At 44.5% G+C, this 20,122-nt stretch overlaps 2 protein-coding genes across 2 annotated transcripts in view; both read left to right on the plus strand.

The window, feature by feature from the left end:
- Positions 1–4,001: 4,001 nt before the first annotated feature.
- Positions 4,002–10,295, plus strand: MARVELD1 (MARVEL domain containing 1). Its single transcript, XM_061556524.1, has one exon. The coding sequence runs from the start codon at positions 4,564–4,566 to the stop codon at positions 5,197–5,199; it is 636 nt and encodes a 211-aa protein (XP_061412508.1). The 5' UTR covers positions 4,002–4,563; the 3' UTR covers positions 5,200–10,295.
- LOC133345604 (zinc finger protein Pegasus-like) overlaps positions 4,917–20,122 on the plus strand; it is a 50,501-nt gene continuing 35,295 nt past the window's right edge. Inside the window, exon 1 of the mRNA XM_061556521.1 lies at positions 4,917–4,958. The gene's annotated coding sequence lies outside the window, so the exon portion shown is untranslated. The remainder of the gene's footprint in view (positions 4,959–20,122) is intronic.

The following is a 20,122-nucleotide window of genomic DNA, read 5'->3' on the forward strand; positions in this document are numbered from 1 at the left end:
CGTAAATATATCGTTCATCCCACCACCACCCGACACAGCCAATTAATAAGGTTTGTCACGTAAATAGAACATTCGTTACTAGGAGAGAAAAGCCACAACATTTACAATCTGAGTACGGCGTTTAGTCCGTAAATTTGAGTACGTAACATCATCCTCATTGTAAATGGTGTGGCTTTGCTCTCCAACACACCAGTGTGCTGTACTAGTAACGAATTGTCATGCTTTGTTAACGTGACAGACCTTACTAATTGGTGGTGGCGAGTTTAACTAGACATTTATATATTTACGCGATCAAACCCAAAACACATTTTGGATCACACCACACAGCTCACCCACGCAAATGACGAGACCTATGTCATTTTTGCATAACATTGGAAGTGAAAAACTATTGTCATTTTCGAGTTTCGCCACGTTTCTGTGCATCTCTCAGTTTCTCTCGAAGCGTGTCTCTGCTGCTCAGTGTCTCATATCTCGTCTCCGTGTTTCGTTGTGTCTCCGTGTCTATCTCTCTTCATGTTTTTTCGTCTCATTGTCTCTCTGTGCCACTCAGTGTCACTGTCTTTTATCTCTCTCCACGTCTGTCTTCAGGTCTATCTCATTGTCTCATTCCCTGTCCCTCTCTCTCTCCATATCTCTTCCTGGGTTTAAACATAATTATTTGGCTGATTCGTAAACATTCAAATAATTTAAGTGGCTTAGGTATCCTATGCGGAATAGTATCTCTTTAACAGCTGCTATTGGTGTCATATGATGGTGTATGCATAGTTTTTTTTTTAAGAGTACTGTATTTCCCAATTATAGCTACTGTCTGTCATTCGCCAAAATGTCACGTGGCTTATTTTTAAATAAAACATATTCACTGAGTACAAAAATAATTATTCGACAATATGTGAAGGCGGTACACAATTATATGCTGTTGGTGAACAGGATACGTTCTTTGGAAGGATGTAGACATTTTCTTTTATCCTATTAATTTGGCAATAAAGGATATTCATTAATTTGTAAAAGCGGTGTCTGGACTGATATTGTTCAGGCTCCGGCTCTGAATCGCTGGTGACGTCGCTAAGCACAGAGCACGTTGTGACGTAAAAGTGTGTCGAGCACAGAGCAAGCTGATGTGACGTCAGAGCACATACAGCAAAATGTGGCGTCACACAGGACACGGCATGGGTTCAATTCCTAGCCACGGTTAGCATCAGCAGCGAGTCATATCTGAACCACCCATTTACCAACCAGCACTGACCAGCATGGTGAAGTATAGTCAAACCTCACGACTGATACGGTGTGGCAAGGCCTTCATACAGCAGTAGATTGACAAATTTCAATACATTGTTATGCATCTATTTTTTTGTAATAGGAACATAATACTGCGGGAGTTGGTTTACACTTTGCATGGTTGTGCTGTGGAGCTCTCCGATGTGTTTTCGGGTTGTACCGCGTGATGTTCGGCACGATGTCCGACGTTTTGCTCCATATGCTGAGAACCCGGTAACTTCAGGAACTGAAGAAGCTCCCATCCCAGCACGTGCAGAAAAACGTCGGACGTTATTCCGAACAACACACGGCATAACAGGAAACCACATCGGAGAGCTAATAACGTTAATTTGCAATCCGGGAAGTGTGATGCAACATCTGGCGCTCTGCCTTTAACCCAGCAGCCAAGTCGGTAGCGGTTGCAGTGTGGACCTAAATCAGCTGATTGCTTTCGTCCACGTTTCCTGCATATCCATGTTTAGAGCAGAGCGCCTGTGACTCAGGGAGGCTTGTGAAACTGGAAACAATTTCTCCAGCAGGCTTTAACATTCTGTTACAAGAAGTCAGTTTCGCGTAAGCGATCACTTTCATTGTAAAAACGTAATGTGTCACATCTTGGCTATTTGTTTTCCATCATCGCACTCATTACTGTGTTAGTCACTGGATTCCCACTGCTGGATGAAGGGCTCTCCCAAGCCATCACCATCTCTCACGGTCTTGTCATGTAAAGATCGAGAGCACCTGCGCACGATATGATTTAGTCGTTCCATCTCCACAGTGGAGGTTCCCTTTGGGTGTTTTCTCTCCACTGGCTGTCGCTCCATTTTTAGCCTCGACCTTCATCCCATCTAGCGATGTGGCCTAATTAATATAAAAGTATGAGTCATAATATATAAATAGCATCCCTTCTTGCGACGTGGCTTGCTCAAGAACACTTTTCTTAACAATCAATGTTATGATTAGATTTTAATAATGCAATTTGTAACGCGCGCAAGTTTGCGGACGGAACGGCCGCAACTCAGAGGTGCGGAGCCAAGCTGAGTCACTCGAAAGTCATGTTGTAGAGGTGAGTTTTTAAGTGTCTCTTGAAGGAGACGATGGAGTTGATGCTGCGAATGTGCAGAGGGGATGGCGTTCCAGACTGTGGGGGCAGCCACCGAGAAGCGGCTCATAGCCGTGACCTTCCCGGATCTTGGTATCGAGAGGAGGTCGTGAGCCACACTGCGAAGGCATCTGCCAGATGTAAAGGCACGGTGGCAGAGGCATGGTGATCTTGTGTGTGACCCTGCTGGCAATGGGAAGTCAGTGGAGGGTGCGGAAAGAGGCAAGTGAGTCGAGCCGAGGATGAGTGTGGCCAATGATGACGCGTGCTAGGTTGTTTTGAAGTCTTTAAAGTTTTTTGAGGTTGCCAGAGGAGGACCGGACTAAGACAGAGTTGCAATAAATTTCGATTTAAAGCTTTCGTGACTGCAGGGATTCATCTTCTTGGTTCTTTCGGTAAAGTCACGTAGAAGGGAAGTAATAAAATAATAAAAATAAAACATAATAAAATAATTCACACGACGTTTCGGACACACGCTGTCTCCCCGACAGACCTGGTCTTCACCTGAGGACGGCTGCTTGCGTTGTGGCCGAAACGTCGTGTGAATTATTTTATTATGTTTTATTTTTATTATTTTATTACTTCCCTTCTACGTGACTTTACCGAAAGAACCAAGAAGAAGAGTTGTAATAGTCGAGGCGAGACCCAACTATGCAACATGCTGTAGCCTTAACAGACTGTAGGGGCAAGTGCTGTTAGCGAGCACTTATAAAGGCCCGGAACGGTACACGAGGGAGTGGGTGGCCAGCACCACACCCGACCGCCTTTATCTTCCCAGTGGCGATGTTTACACACCGCACCAGGTACTCATTTGAGGCTGAGTCGACCTAGGGGAGACCTAGGACCGGTTCAAATAATCGTCACTGGTGTTAGCCGTGAGCAGGAATCGAACCCGTGTTGCTGGGTTCGTAGCGCAGCGCGTTAAGCGCTGCACTACCCACAACATAGACCCACAGTCTATAACAGCTGCTTATGCGAGATAATTGCCCATACATGCACTATCCGGGCTCCAGCATGATTAACATTCCGAGATTTAAAACTTCGAACTTCAATTTTTTTTCCCAGGTAAGGCTCACTGAGCTATATCGCTCTTTATCAGAAGCGACCTGACCACAATTGATAGCTCAACTAAAGTGACTTATCACGTGTAAATGTAGAGCAGCCAAATACCCTAAATGCACGATTCTAAATGTTGTGGAGGGAAAAACTCCAAATATAGAGGCATCAGGGTCGGGATCGAACCCACGACCTCCTCCATACCAGGCGAGGTAGTTAACATTTGACGAGATGTGGCGCATTTCGGGAGATTTGGTCATATGCCGTGATGTGTTATGGGAACTGAAATAGGTCAAATGTTTAACTAACCACACTACCAGACATAACTTTGGCTCATCAGCCTACGAACCTTCTGTCGCCAATATTTTCCAGCCGCATTTATTCACGCTGGCAAAATTCTGAGCCTCATCGCAATTGACTCGGCAAAAACGCCGCTTAAATCCCTCCTAAAAGGAGCACCGAAAAGTGTAATTTAAATTTCACGTGATGAAACAGAGCCCCCCCCCCCCACCCCTTACATTAATAGCGAGAATATAAATAATAAAAATACGCCGTGGCAGCAACAGCAGCAGCAGCCAGGAAGCGGAACCCGAAGCCTGCACACGCAACAACAAAAAAACGCAGCCTCACGGAAGCCCTCGGAAACAGCCAAGCGCCGTGATTCTGCAACACGGAACCTGGGCAATCCGTCCGTCCACATGATCGACGCGACAGCATTCGTGGTATCGATCAGTCCACAGTAAACTTGGCTGATTCCACGCGTGGTAGTGGCCGAATAAAGCAAACCCAAAGACGCGTCGGGGACTGCAGCAGTGCGTGAAGGAGAGTAGCGGGGAGGGACGCGCAGAGAGACATTCCAGCGAGCCGCGCCCGGCTGCAACCCGCAGCGCAACGGACAAAGGTGGGAACCAACAAAACAATCATCACCACAACCACCACAAATCTACCAGCACAAGTACTGTAAAACAACTAACAACCACCACCACAAATCTACCAGCACAAGTGCTGTCCACTAAATAACAACCACTATCCACCAGCACAAGTACTGTACGAGAAGACTAACCACCGCCACCAACAACAACAACCATCCACTCAATCTGAAATCGACCATCCACACAACAACAACAGCCGACAACGACGCATCGTCGGCAATGGCTCAGTCACCGAGCGGCCCCACCAGCGGCCAACAACAACAGCAACAGCAGCAACAGCAGCAAGCGGCCACCACCAGCAGCACCAGCAAGGCGAGCCGCCTCTCCGTGGACCGAGTCTACGCACGAAGCGTCCCGGGCGCGCTGCGCGCCGCTCAGCTCCTGGCCAGCACCGCGGCGTGGCTCTGCGTGGCGTGCACGCGATACCGCGGCGCGTTGCATTTCGTCGTGTTCGCCGCCGTCACCTCGTGGCTGCTCACGCTCGCCGCCTACGCGACAGCCCTACTGGGGCTGGGATTAGCGCGCAAGCGACAGGATCGAGGAGGTGGCGGTGGAGGAGTTGGAGGTGGCCATCGGCTCGGTTGGCTGGCGTGCAACGCGTGCGGGGACTGCGGGTGCGCTCTGCTCTGCGTCGCCGCGTGCGCCGTCGCTGCGCACGCGGCGCGCGCGCACTCCTTTTGTGACGTCACGGGCTACCGATCCAGCTGCCCGCATCGCGCGTACGTGGCAGCATCGGTCCTCTGCGGCCTCTGCGCGCTCCTCTACGCCACCTCTGCGCTCCTGCACGGACTCAAGTGGCGGCGGCTGCGGCAGGAGGAGCGGCAGGGCAGCGAGCGGCCGGCTGCCCTCGCTTGAATCACGTGGCAGACGTTTGATGTCGTCTTTCAGTCTGCCGCACCCTGTCTGTTTATGCCCAACGTCCTAGTGTTCGTCCCACTATCGTTGTTGACTCCTTGTTTGGTTTTCTCACCCTGCTCACGTCCGCCCCACCGTCTCTGTGTTTCTTTTGTTCTTCCCGACATTCCTCTGTCCATCATGCGAACTCTGTCCGTCCCCCACAATCCTCTACGTTCCTCTGGACCCTCTTTCGTCTTCCCACAATCCCTTTGTCGGTTCATCTCTCGTCGTGTCAATCCCTCCTGCTGATGCCAGCTCCCCTGTACTGTTACAAACTGATTGGCTGGCATGGCATGGGTCTTGATTGACTGCCTCTGATGTTACATTTCATAGGTCATAGTGCCTGTATCAGTATTGTTTGTTTAACTGCTCAATCCTTTATTCAAAGTGTCAACTGCCTCTTTCTGGCAACTTGATGTATTTGTTTAGGTGGAGCCAAGACTTGGGGTGTGTCATATGTGGCTTTTCCAGAAATGTACATATATGTTGAGATGAGCTTTTAGAGTCATCTTTGTGTAACCACCTATGTGTTGTCCATGGCTGGGTCATGTAGCATGGATGCCTAACCACAGGATGCCCAAGCAGGTTCTGTTTGGCCGGATAGAGTAGGATAAACGGGCATGACACGGGCTGGAAAAGAGACGTACTGATGCGGTACGGGAGGATGTGGAGCTAAGTGGACTTGCCAAAGACTGGTACCAGCGGTGTCAAGATCGGCCTCTATGCAGGAGGCTCGTGAAGGACGCTACTGGTCAGTTGGAGACAGTCACCCTCCAGCAACAACGGAGGGCAGAGGAGTGACGCTCACAACAACGAGCGGAGCGCCGGGCGGATAAAATTAAGCAAGTTGGCAAAGTAGGGGGCACAGTTGGTGCATCTGCCAGTCGTCTCAGTCAGCCCATGGCACCTGGGTCTGTCTCGTGACCTGTCCGCGAGCCTTCGACACTTCACGTGGCCTCAAAGTGCACCTGACCTGGCACAGGTGCCGTGGTGGCGGGTATTGGTATATATTGGTATTGGTTCATAAGAGCAGGGAGTGACTACAGATTTGGTGGTGACTGCCTTTTAATCATGTATTACATATTGGGCTATAGGAAGTCACAAGAGATTAAGAATTCCATGTCCTAGAGAAGGGAAAGATGGCACCCTCATCAACAGTCTCATAGCGAGAAATGAAAGTGAGTGACCACAGACGTAGTGGCAATGACTATTTCAACCATACGTGGAACTTGTAAAAGAGCCATATGAGGATTACAGCCATATGAGGCCTACCACTTCCAAATAGCCCGTAATGACACCTATCACTACAAGCATCTTAGCTGCACTAATCGGGTGCAAGAGGGAAGTTTCTTTCAACCATTTCTGATTTCAGCATGCTCAGTCACTTCTGTTATCTCAAGGGACTTTTTCAATGACAACATTTGGGTGTGGGTTAATGTTTGGCCTACCAGATGTGTCTGGAAGTCTGAGATTTGACCCTCAGTATTTATAAATAACTATAATAGTCTGAATACAATATAGGCAACTGGCCGAATAAATTTTGTTCTGACTGGAGCAGTAAATAACTGTTACATTAACAATGATGCCAAATAAAATACCACAATAAAATTCTAGCAATTCACTTACCAACACACCAAGTGAACCAAATCAGAATAGACCACGGTCAGGTTAGGGTCTTTCTAAACGACTCACGTAATGACACGAGGTCCCCAGTTATAGCTCCAGTAATTGCCTCTGCATTTTGGTTAAAGACTACATTTTTACGTGTAACAAACTTTTTTACAAATGTTATCCATAAACTGGCATGCTTTGACCCCACACCTATTTGGCTGTTGTCTGGCCAACCGAAAGTTATGCAATAATCTGAACCACAAGTCCTGTACGCGATGTGCAGACAGAATACTACGAATCTGCAGATCAGATAGTGATTTCTGACATTTGCTCACGAGACAACTTTATTTGATTGGCTATGTCGGGTAGTGGAGGCTTATAGTGAAAAATTGGTATTATAAATACACGATCTAACCATAAAAATGTTTTATTAATCATTGGTCGTGAAAGGCTACGTATAAAAATAAGCTGTTTTGTTGAACGTATTTATATCATTTCGTAGTGAGAATGATAGCATGCTAAGGTTGCTCATGTAGTGTTAAGTATTCAAATAGCCACGCTTGCATCGTCATAGCTTGTGAAACGAACACGGTATCGCAGAATACAGGAGCCTTCCATGAGGAGTGAATGTACCATTCCAATCGGTATGTTTACTAAGTATACTGCTGTGAACTCTTGTCAAATGCAATGCACTGTTTATACGTATAACGATGGTACAGCATAATTCACATTTGAGTTATGCATCATTATTCCATGTGCATAAGCCAACTCTAGTCAAAGTGTGGGATACATTTACAGTTTTTTTTATTACATTGATTACATTGATAATGATTACATTGATGCCTTCTAAAGCACTACCATCAATAACTGGCTTATGAGATTGCGCTGCCTCCAACAACATGAATGTTAGTGGTATATATAAATAGCCATTGTTAATCCACTGCTGGATGACGGCTTGCCCACACTTTGTCAATCATAGGGATTGTTGACTATACTTCACCACGCTGGTCGGCGCAGGTTGGTGAAGTGTTAGAGGACAGGAGCAGGTTGGATATCGCTCGCCACTAATGTTAGCCGTGGCAGGGAAATAAACTCTGGTTGCTGGGTTCATAGCACATTGCACTAACCACCGAACCCCTAGTGGTGTACACATTTTAGGAATGTGCTCATGAGCATATTCAATTAATAATGAACCAAGTACATATTTTTATATTTGCTATTTTTTTCATTTATCTCCCTCATCGGAATTCCAGCCTTATCTGAAACTGACAAAAAGTGACCAATTCCTAAACAGCCTCAGAATTAACAGTACTGTTTTGTATATTTATTACGTTTTCTACCAGCATTGCTTTTTTTTTATATTAACACGAAGTTTTATAAATGTGTTAGCGGTGTGTGCATGTAAAATTACGCGGGAACAAAATGTACCAAATGTATCCGTGGGCAAAGAACACAAGCTGAGACCCGTAACATTGAGGATATGTGGCTCCATGGTTTTTAGCCAAACCAATGCAATGAAAGAAAAAAATCACTAGGTAAGGCCCAATGAGCTATATAGCTCTTTCTCAGAAGCGACTTGGCAATCACAAATGATAGCTAAAAGAAGTGGCTTATCATGTAGACACTTAGAGCAGCCAAATCCTGTAAACGCGTGTTTATAAACGTGAAGGGAAAAACCGGAGGACCCGGATAAAAAAAATCTACGCGACCACAGGGAGAACATGCAAACTCCAAATATACAGGCGTCAGGGTCGGGATCGAATCCACGACCTCCTGTATACCGGGCGAGGCAGTTAACATCTCACCACCGTCTAACAAAGAACGTGGCGGTGGATATTTCGTTGGAAGTGATGCACAAGCACAATTAACAAAGACACGCAACACACTTGTTAACAAGACTTCCTTAAAAACATTAAGTCTATAGGGTGGCCCAAAAGTCAGGACACATAGGGTTTTTTCATTTATTTTAACACTGGCAATCAAACATTGCAATTGTTTCTTCTTTCAGTTATTGTATTTTGTCTATTATTATCATCATCTATTTTTCTTCTTCCTATGGGGTCACTTCAAATCCGTCGTTTACAAAATTTACCCAAAAACCCCAGGATTAATTGAAACAAAAAAGAATTGATCAATGTTCGAAGATAATCTTTTTTGTTAAGTCCGAAATACATTTCAAATGATAATTCATTCACGCATTAATGTTAACGGAAGTCAGTTTGAACATTCGTTTAAAAAAATAAGCCGATATGATTTATATTCTTGGTTCTTTCGGTAAAGTCACGTAGAACGGAAATAATAAAATTATAAAAATAAAGAAACAATAAAAATGATCACGACGTTTCGACAGCAACATCAGGTGTGAAATCCACAGCAAGAAAATTAATGGAAGTCAGTTTGAATTTTTTTTTCTTGCTGTGGATTTCACACCTGATGATGATTGCTTGTGTTGCAATCGAAACGTCGTGAGAATTTTTATTTTTTTATATTTGTATTATTTTATTATTTCCCTTCTACGTGACTTTACCGAAAAGAACCAAGAATATGAATCCCTGCAGTCACGAAAGCTTAAAATAAAAAATTAAAATCCGATATGATTTGTTAAAATAAATACATTCACACTGTGTCCTGACATTAGGGCCACATACACTGTACCAAATTACATTCCTGCATCACCTGCACAATCATTGTATTGTACATGTACTCCCATCATGTAAATCCACTGCTGGGTGAGGGGCTCCCCATGGCATACAGGCTATGGGAGCTATTTGACCGTACGTCACCACACTGATCACTACAGTATAGGTTGGTAAATGCAGGGAGCATACATGAGTACAGTATAACAATGTATATTTACGCACTACACCTTGGCTTCTCAGCACATAACCCCGCTGCCTATAGAACCTGTCATGCATGACCGTGTCACTACATCTAAGCACTATCCAGGCCAAATCTTTGCTTAGCTTTTGAAAACTGACGAGGTTGTGGTGCATTCTGGGAGATTCGGTCACAGTCGTAAGTTATTTGCACGACTGAATATAAAACGCGTAATTGTTCAGTGTGGTGCAGTAATGAACAAATACACGGTGTACAATCTCCGCAAGTAAATCATGGGAGGAGATATTTGTTTACATAAAAAAATATATAACTGCCAAGTTGAAACATTTGTTGGGTTTTTTTAAAAAGTATTCGTTGAAATTTAACATTTGAAATAACATGCCCTTTTTTGTAATGTTCGTTAAAGGTACATGTTTCTTTGTTATGTTTACATTCGCCTTTAAAAAATAATTGTAGAACACGATTTCCGTATAGGCTACGGACTGTATCATCATTCCCAACGTTTGCTAAACCAATGCAGTTTTGTACAAGGGCTATGTAATCTCTTACCGTTGAAACAGCTGTCATTTTAGTGTTAATACAAAATAAATCATTACTAGACAACGGCCTTTTGTGTTGCCTCTAAAGTGCACTTTGGTGAGAAAACACTGAACATACACACACATTTTTCAAGACCATGGTATGTTCAATGGAGGTGAGGCCGTGTTTGACTAGCTGTGTTGATTCTGTGAGTGTATGTAGGCAAAGTCAGCCTAAAGCCTACTTAGAATTTTAATAAATCACATTCTCCAGGTGCTGTGAGGCAAACGCAACCATTGCAATTTACCAACGTGTGCCTACTGTATGTGAAAATATGTCGAGTACTTGACACTTTTTACTTTTGCAGTCACTCATAGGCTATACGGATTCTTAAGTTGCATTTTAATTAGTTGTCAGATTACCAAAAACACACACTTCTCTTCGTGTTCAAAACGGAGCATTTGAATCTATTTAGTTTGACACTTGTAAACCGTCTGAATGATTAAATGTAACGTTGATCAAGATAAGCTGATAACCAATATCTCCAACAATAATCACATCACGGAATGTCGATTTGAAAACAACAGTAGTAGCTGGTTAACACATTTTAAAAAATAACTCCACATTTGTAGGTGCACACGTGACGTTGCCTCCATAGTTGAACAACAAAACGAATACTTCATTGTGAAATGGGAATCTAGTGGTGTGTCCAATGGAAGGAAGAAGACCTCACAGAGAATGGCTTGAGGGCGACATTCGAGATTGGTGCCAGACAAATGTGGCACTGCCTGAGCATTCTGGCACAAAGACAGAGAGCCAAGTGGACACAAGTGACGAAATGTGCGGTGGACATGAGTGATGATGTTGTACATTGCGTGCACAAGTCGCAAGTATTGCTTATCTCGTCCAAATACAGGGCGAAGCATTTATATTACACGCTCTCTTCTCAGCACGTGAGTGAATATTGTGAAAGCAATAAGCTTCGTACATTACAGAGGAAACAGTGGTAAACATGTATAATTCATGCATTGGGTGGGGGACAAGTGGAAGCTTAGAAATTAATTATCTCACTTCTCACTCATTCTAGATTTGAAGCTTTCGTGACTGCAAGGATTCATATTCTTAGGTTTTTTTTCAGTAAAGTCACGTAGGTAAAAAATTAAAATTAAATCATTATTTTATTGGGGTATGGACCACCCTGTAGACTCACTGAAGTTACTTACAGTGGCCTGTAGGTGACATTGACAGAAATTAATGTGCAGAAAGGAAAACATGTTAGGGGTCAATTAATTTGGGAGTCACGAGACATCTGGACCACGCTGTACATGTCTCATCACCTACAGGCCACTGTAAGTAACTTCAGTGAGTCTACAGGGTGGCCCAGATGTCTCGTGACCCCCAAAATTAATTGACCTCTAACATTTGTTTTCCTTTTTGCACATTAATTTATGTTTTAAATAAACCTTACTTTCAAATAAAAAAAATTACGTTTTAGAGAATTAAATGGGGGGGGGGGGGGTCACGAGACATCCCGACCACCCCGAAGAAAGGAAAACATTTACACAGGCACTGTAGCAATGAAATGATGAAAGTAGCATCCAGTGGTGGGGGGGGGGCCACAGCACAGGAGTGAAAAGACACACACACAACACACACGCCTAGTTGTGAGCTAAGGTTCAAGGGACTTAAGCAAATATGTGTTGTGACTGGAACTCTCCTACATACAAACTGAGCAAAAAAAATCAACAGCAAATTCCAGTAGCGTTGGGCAGTGAAGAGAGTGGTTGACTGGGGGATGGGTGAGAATGATTACTCAGTGGCTAGCAGCAAGGGCCATTTCACCCTTACATTGCTCCAGAGAGTGTGTGTGTGTGTGTGACAAAGCCAGCAAAGACACCAGCTGCTCGGGGAAAAGAAGGAAAGGATTGCCTATTTAGGGCCAAAAAACGCTGCAGCAGTCTTGGACCCCCTCCTCGATTTTGGTAAGAAACAAGAACAGCATTTTTCAACATTCATTTGGCGTCGAAGTGGTCATGTGCTTCAGTTGTAACGTGCCAATTCGGATGTGTGTGTGTGTGTTTTAACACAGTGAGTGGTAATCGAACCCGGGTCACAGAGTTCGTAAGCGCAGCGCGCTAACCGCTGTACTCACCGCTCCCACCGGTGAGGATTATCTGAACCGGTCCTGGGCATCCCCTCTAGGTCGACTCAGCCTCAAATGAGTACATCGCCACTGGGGAGACAAAGGCGGCCGGGCGTGCCGGCTTTCATATGCGTTACTCGCTAACAGCACTTGCCCCAAAAGTCTGTTAAGGCTACACGGGGAGGGGGGGGGGTCTTTGTCTTTGTTAACACAGCAGTACAGCGTTACAACGTTTTGGTCATCCGTGCATAATCGTCAAGTCGGGGTTCCGGTGCTTTTGTTGTCCTCTGACCCACGGCTAACATCAGTGGCGATGCGACACGTGGACCTGTAACTTTACCCCACTTCACTCCTTAACCCGCGGTGACCTAGAATTGGTGAAGTATGACCAAACAACCCGCCTCCCTGCCCCCCGTGGCTATATCTCGATCTTACATTCATTCGCATCTTTCTTTCGTATACGGGCTGATGATGTGTTAACGTGCAGAGCAACGGCTACAATGTCACGACATCCAGGTGGTCAAGCCGAGATAACCGCGACAGGAGCACGTGGAGTGATTTCGCTGGAGATATCCCCTTCGTATTTGCGGATCGGGCGTTGCTGCTTCGTTATACGTCGTTACTGGTCTGTTCTGGGTGACCCATACCTATCGATCCAGTACGATTTACCCATATTCTTGTACAGGAAATCGAGTTAAACATTTGGTGCCTGCTTGTTTGTGTTTTCTCACCTTGTGATGGGACTTTGTAGGATGAACTTTGCTATTTATAAGGTCACGGGGGTGACCAGTAAGGTCTGAATTGGTCTGTAATAAGTAGGGCACTGATAAGGGGGTGACAGGTATGATAACCGCAGTCGTCTGCCGTCCGTTGCTGATGATTATGTTGAGTTGGTTGCTAAATGACTCTGTTGAGTGAGCGATAGATTTGTCCCTGTGATGGTGTAGAGTGGGGGGGGGGGGGTGCTGTCAGTATTCGCTGGTGGGGGTCTTTAAAACCACAACAATACAAATCGTGAAATCGTCCCAGAAGATCAAACGTAAAATCGTCACGGATACGAAACGTTTCCAACACTTGTCCCCCGAGGTTGAGCGCGGGCGTGAGCTGACACATTCCGACACAGTAGGAACAACACTTGTGGTGGACGGAGCGGTGGCGCAGTGGTTAGCGCACTGCGCTGTTCATTGCCCGTGCGTCCACGTCCAAGTTCGATTCCCAGCCACGGTTCGTTCGTCCGTTTCTCAATCCGCTTGTCCTGGTGGCGAGGGTCGTGGCGGCAGCGTGTTGAGTAGTGGCGGTCCAGACCCCCCTTTCCCTGGCGGCAGACTCATCACTATACATCACTATACACCGCTATAGACTACTACTAGACACTACTACATTATACACTACCACACTATACACTATTACACTTTTGCTGGGGAATTCCCAGGCGTCCCCAGGCCAGCCGAGCGACATCGTCCCGCCAGCGTGTCCCTTGGGTCGGCCCCGAGGTTTTCACGCACCCGCCAGCCATTTAACTAACCCGCATTGACCAGCGTGGTGAAGTATGGTCAAACAATCCCATGGTCAATCCACTGCTAGGTGAAGGCCTCCGTTATCCCTCTACGATCCTGTGATTGCACAATCCATCTGGCTTCTGTGCTTGAGCTGAAGTCATCAATCCATCTCTGCAATTCGTTCCCGGCATTTGAAACATATGCCGAATTGAACACTTCATTTGGAACCCAGACATTTGGAAATAGTCAAATGTAGTTTCCCCATATTTATGTCTTTAACATGAAGCATGTTTGGTCCTTTTTATTATCAACGGGGATGTGACGAGTCACCCCTTGGCGAATCGATTAAATAATCAATGACAATTTGTACCGTAGGGCTCGGCGAACCCATTACATACATTTAACCCTTTACATTGCAAATCAAACTTCAGTTGTTCACCGATTGTAATTCGCTGTGGTTGCCCCACCTGATGACGGACGCTTGTGTTGCGCCCGAAACGCCGTGATTTAATTTAGTTATTTTAATTTTCACCTACGTGACTTTACCGAAAGAACCAAACAGTATGGATCCTTGCAGTCACAAAAACTTCAAATCTAGAATCAAACTTCAGTTCATCGACACGCGATTCAAGGCATGGCGTGAGCGTAGATAATTGACACGAACCAATGAGGACCTATACCAATGTCATCTGTTTTCTTTAAGCACAATGATAACGATAAGGGTATATCCAAATTCTATAAATATTTGAATATATTTGTTTTTATTAGCTAAGCCGAGACTGGACATATCCCTGTAAACATGTGACGGTGGTCCAACGGTGGCATGTTTGCTGGAGTGTTGGCACCAATATAATTTACCCAATCTTTCATAGACAGGTTCAAATCATTTTAAAACATAAACCAAGGGCAAATTTGAACAGCTGAAAACACAGTGCAGCTGGGACAATGGGTCAATTACGTCGATCAATCAACCAAAATGTACAAATAAATAATCACTTTTGTGGTCAATTACTGAAGGCAGGAAACCCCCCTACATACCACGCCTGGCGGGATGCAACTGATAATACTGATTGCGTAAACAATCCTTGTCCATAACCTGCCGTCCAGCGGCACACGTGGGTATAGAGTTGAAAGCTTTCATCAACTGTTTGCATGTCATCAGATATTTCCAGAAATCTAACTGATAATCGGGAGAATAATCGATTTCTTAAATAGTCGGATAGCTCAGCTCGAATATAATATGGACAACTTGCTCATTAAATGTATACAATGTGTAAGCAAATTAAGTACAGTACTCAAGATTGATACACACTGGCTCATTTATACATTAATATATTTTTATAGGTATGTGCATGGCATATGTTGACACGGTAGTTATGCAAATTGTAATTTTTTTACAAGTTTTCCAGAAATAAAATGTGTTGACCAAATTTAGTAGCCCCATGTAATGCAATGCGTCATGTGAACCAAACCCACGTCCTGCAGCAATCTCAGCAATCGCTTCCGGTACACTCGGCCACACGGCACCCTACCAATTGCATCATCATCCAGTGCTGCTATTTTAAACTTTGTCCATATTTGTAATAGAATTCATCCTCAACCCCCTTTTTTGAATAGTTCACGTAAGGTTCATTCGGCAAATCTAAACTTTGATTAAATCTACGGATGTCCGAGTCCCCACTGCATGACAGAGGCACTTCATATCTATTTAAAACGTTTAGTGAACAAGTCCATGACATTTATTCCAACAATTGGTCCCGATGCTGTGATAGATGATGGCGATGACTTGGGGAAGCCTCCATCCCGCAATGGATTGATCATGGCCAATGATGATGGGCATTCATTACAGTGGCTATCTTCTTGGTTCTTTCGGTAAAGTCACGTAGAAGGGAAATAATAAAATAATAAAAATAAAACATAATAAAATACAATTCTCACGACGTTTCGGCCACAACGCAAGCAGCCGTACTCAGGTGAAGAACAGATCTGTCGGAAAGACAGCGTCTGTCGAGGTCTACTAGCCACGACGAGAGGGCTTCTGAAGGGCGTTTGTGTAGTTTTGTTATTCGTTCGTCGAAGGAGGGCAGACTACAGTAGTTTTGTTATGTGGTATATAATTTGGGTTGCATGGACGCAAGCGCACGACTTTGCCTTGTATTTCATTTTCCATTTATGAAGGATATGTGCGCAGCGGTTTCGTGTACACTGACAGATCCTTTGTTTCTAGATTTGAAACTTCACTTGATACAGCAAATCTGACTGTGACGGTCCCACCTGATGACAGAGACTTGTGTTGCCTCCGAAACGTCGTGATTTTTATGATTTTATTTTTATTAATTTTAATTTCATTTTTTACCTACGTGACTTTACCGACAAAACTAAGAGTATAAGATCCTTTGTTGTTTAACCAGGCGAGAACACTCAGAATAAAATGATGGGTTTTTTTTTCCCAGGAAGAATTGGGTTACATGTATTACAGTGGACGGAATGCATGCGTTCCGGTTTGGAGCGGTGGCGCAGTGATTAATTCACAGCACCATGAACCCAGACACCTAAGTTAGATTCACGGCCATGGCTAACATCAATGGTGAGTGGGACCTTGACCGGTCCTGACCGGGGGTGCAGTCAATGTGGGTGTCCTGGGTGTCCTTTACACCCTCAACATTGTTGGATATGGCTCAGAGACACCCACAATATTTTTCACCCCTGGTCAGTACACACAGCACAAAACTGGACAAATATCTCCCTGACAGCCTTAACAGACTGTTGCGGCAAAAACTGTTAACGAGCACCTATGAAGGCCGGCATGGTACACGAGGGGGCGGGTGGCCAGCATCACGCCCGACTGCCTTTGTCCCCCAGTACCAATGTTTTCACATCGCACCAGGTACTCATTTGAGACCGAGTCAACCTACGGGTGGCCTAGGACCGGTTCAGATAATCGTCACTGATGTCGGCCGTGAGCGGGCATCAAACTCGGGTCGCCTGGTTTGTTGCGCAGTGGGCAAACCGCGACACGAACCGCTCACCTTTTGTCAGAACGCACACCCACATTGGCACAGAATACACACACACACAGAGTATTCAACAGTGCAGAGTGTGGACAACACGCGCGTTCACACAGTCGGCCACATTACCGCAAGCCAGCGCACGCGGTCAACACGCACATTGACTCAAGTGCCAACGGCTGTGCACACACACGCTGCACCACTCTCCTTCATGGCGTCACAATAGAAATGCAGCGTCCCAGAAACATCCTCTTGTCCACGTTTTTTTTGCGGATAGGAGTTGAGTGGCAAATTGATCCTATTATTTGCGAGCAGCCGTATTTTTTTGTGTCACGAATAAGTGATAGAGTGCGAATCACCGGCGGATCCACAAGTTGTAAAGTATGTTTGCATACGGTACAGGATCGTAACTTAATTCATAAATCAAAACTATCCAAGACTGTCATAAGTGGAAATAATGAGTGGATATTTGCAATGCAAAGTCTCAAGAAACGTGTCTTTTTCTTATTTTATTGAATTACATTTCGTTATGTTCATAAGCTTATGCTGCAGTAGTTTCACAAAAGAACACATCTTTTTGTCCCCTTATCTTAAACACAAGTGAAACGAACGTTAAATAGGGGTTGCCAATGCGACGTATATCATGGCTCTAGATTTGAAGCTTTCGTGACTGCAAGGATAGCTGTATCAAGTGAGTGGAGTGCTTTCCCTCACTTGATACAACTGTCGTGGCTGTAACGGTTCCACCTGAAGACGGAAGCTTGTGTTGCCTCCGAAACGTCGTGATTTTTATTTTTATTTTACTTTATGAATTATAATGTTTTACCTACGTTACTTTACCGAAAAAACCTAAGAATATGTGTATCATGGCAACTGTAATCAATGGGAGCATGAACAAATAATGGGCAACAACTGTGCATCTGTAATGTGGCCAAAAACCCACCGGGGGGGGGGGGGGTGCCCCCAACCTTCCAATGTTTGGCTGCACCCCCATGATCCTGAGCCCCCCCCCCCCCTACCCCGTCTCTCTTCACCATCCCACATTGATCGCCGTGAAGTTTGGTCAAACAGCCCCCACATTTGACGCATCGTCGGGAAGCATTCGCTGAACGGTGTACTAAACAAAGGGCTTGAAAGTACCGTCGTTTTATCACGTGTTATTGTTGTTATTGTTGTTGCAGTGGCCTGGAGTGCTTTCCCGACTATTGTCCCTTGGCATCGGGCCACGCTGCGTGTTTTCCCCACAAACGCAGCTCCGTTTGTGTAATTACTGGAACACTAATTCTCGAACGTGCACGTCCGTGCGCACACTTTATAGTTACCAGAAATGCAGAGTGTGAGCTTAATAGGAACGTTACAGATAATTAGCCGGAAGCTTTGGATATACACAAAAACAATCCGTTGTTTTCAACGAGCCCTAAAAACTGACCCAATGATTTTCTAGGAAGGAAGTCACCAACATCTATTCACGTTGTGTTTACGCACTAATTATGTTTACGCGAATGTTGCTAAATCTGGACCTTAATTTCTTCCCTACATAGCTACTGGTGGGGATATTTTTAGGGACGATGATGAGTAAGAGCTCGAGGTGACGGGGGGGGGGGTGCAGCAATTAAGTTTTCCTCGCTGATAATTTTTGGCTGCCACCTCTCAGAAACGAGATCTATCAATGAATGACCATATTGCCGCTAATGCCGCCCATTAGTGTGGCCTCAAACCAAGAATGTAAAACGTTCTGTTAATAAATATTCAACTGCAAGATCGGCAAGGAGAGACACCGTTTGCCCATGTTTATGAGTTGTATAATAAGGGATCTGTCCAACTTTCAGTGTTAAACTTGATTAACTTTTTCATTGTGATGTTTATAAAACATAATGTTTTTTTTTTATTCAACTATTAACATGCCAATACCGAACATTATTTTAAAATGTGGCAGATAACTTCACATTTCAAAAAATGGTACTCTTGTGGATGTTATGTTACGTGTGATTTAATTCTGAAGCTTACAACTTGGCACAGTTTAACACGTAGGTTTTCGCTACCAATATTATTCATAATACAGGTTTTTGGGATAGATTGCGTTATTTACTTGGCACAGTTCACAACACAAGTCTGCAACCAGTACAGCTGCCTGCTAATAACTACATTGAATGTAATCATATAATCCTCTTTAAAAAACCCATTACTATAATTTACATTTGGGGGTGGAGCGGTGGCTTAGTGATGAGTGCACTGTGCTACGGTCTCAGTTAAATTCTGGTCCACGTCATCGGTAGTGCTTGATGTCTCTGATCGTGTCCTGAGTCAGACATTTGTGACGAATTGTGACGGGGGGGGGGGGTGAGAAATGTGACGTCACATCAAAATGCGCAACTTTAAATAAATATAGACAACACGTTCTACTTAATTAATTAGACTTTTTAATGAATGTTTTCTCTTACAACATCAGAGTGCAGCGCCACATTAAATACGCACTACAATGACAATAGTTTAAAGCGATTTGAAGCATGTTTTTTTTTCAAAATGGAAATATGGTTTGGGGGGGGGGGGCAGAGCTTTGTGACGTCCAAAATCGCATGACGTCATTTATGGACGGAGGAAGCCTTCATCCAGCAGTGGATTGACAACATTTGCGTAAATTATAATTATTTACACCTTTGTTGCAAGGACATTCAGTGCTGCAATGGTTAGTGTGGACGATGTCTTGCCCTCAGTGAGGCGTAGTAGAGTCTGTGTAATTGTACACTGCTCTGTATCTCAATACCACGCTTCATTTATTTATTTAAGCAGGTAAGAGAACGCTATGAATTGAGTTTTCTTGGACAGAATGGCCCTGCCAACGACAGCACAAACACACAAGCTGCTTAAATAACAAATAAACAGCCACGCAATAACGCAAGTACGCTGTGCAATTATACGTGAACAACGCAAAACACGCAGCTGGAATCGAATGATACCGGTAAAGAGAGCGAATACATTACCGTACCATTAAATTGAGAAGAAAAAAACAGGAAACGGCATACAAAAACCGAATATATATTCCATATAAATTTTCGAAATGTTTTGCCGAGGGTAATCCAAGCTCAATACAGCTGTTGTAAAACAACATTTTGAATGTCCTACGTGAGTGACCTGTGCTCAAAAGATTCGTTCTTGGCAGGCAGCTCTGCATCATCAATAGGAGCGCATTCACGTGGTACAGAATGTGTGTGTGTGTATCTTTGCCTGCCAGGCACATTGGATGCCTTTAAAAAATGTCAATA

The sequence above is a fragment of the Lethenteron reissneri genome, chromosome 22 (assembly GCF_015708825.2).
Source record: "Lethenteron reissneri isolate LAM-NWPU_2019-01 chromosome 22, ASM1570882v1, whole genome shotgun sequence".
Taxonomy (NCBI): domain Eukaryota; kingdom Metazoa; phylum Chordata; class Hyperoartia; order Petromyzontiformes; family Petromyzontidae; genus Lethenteron; species Lethenteron reissneri.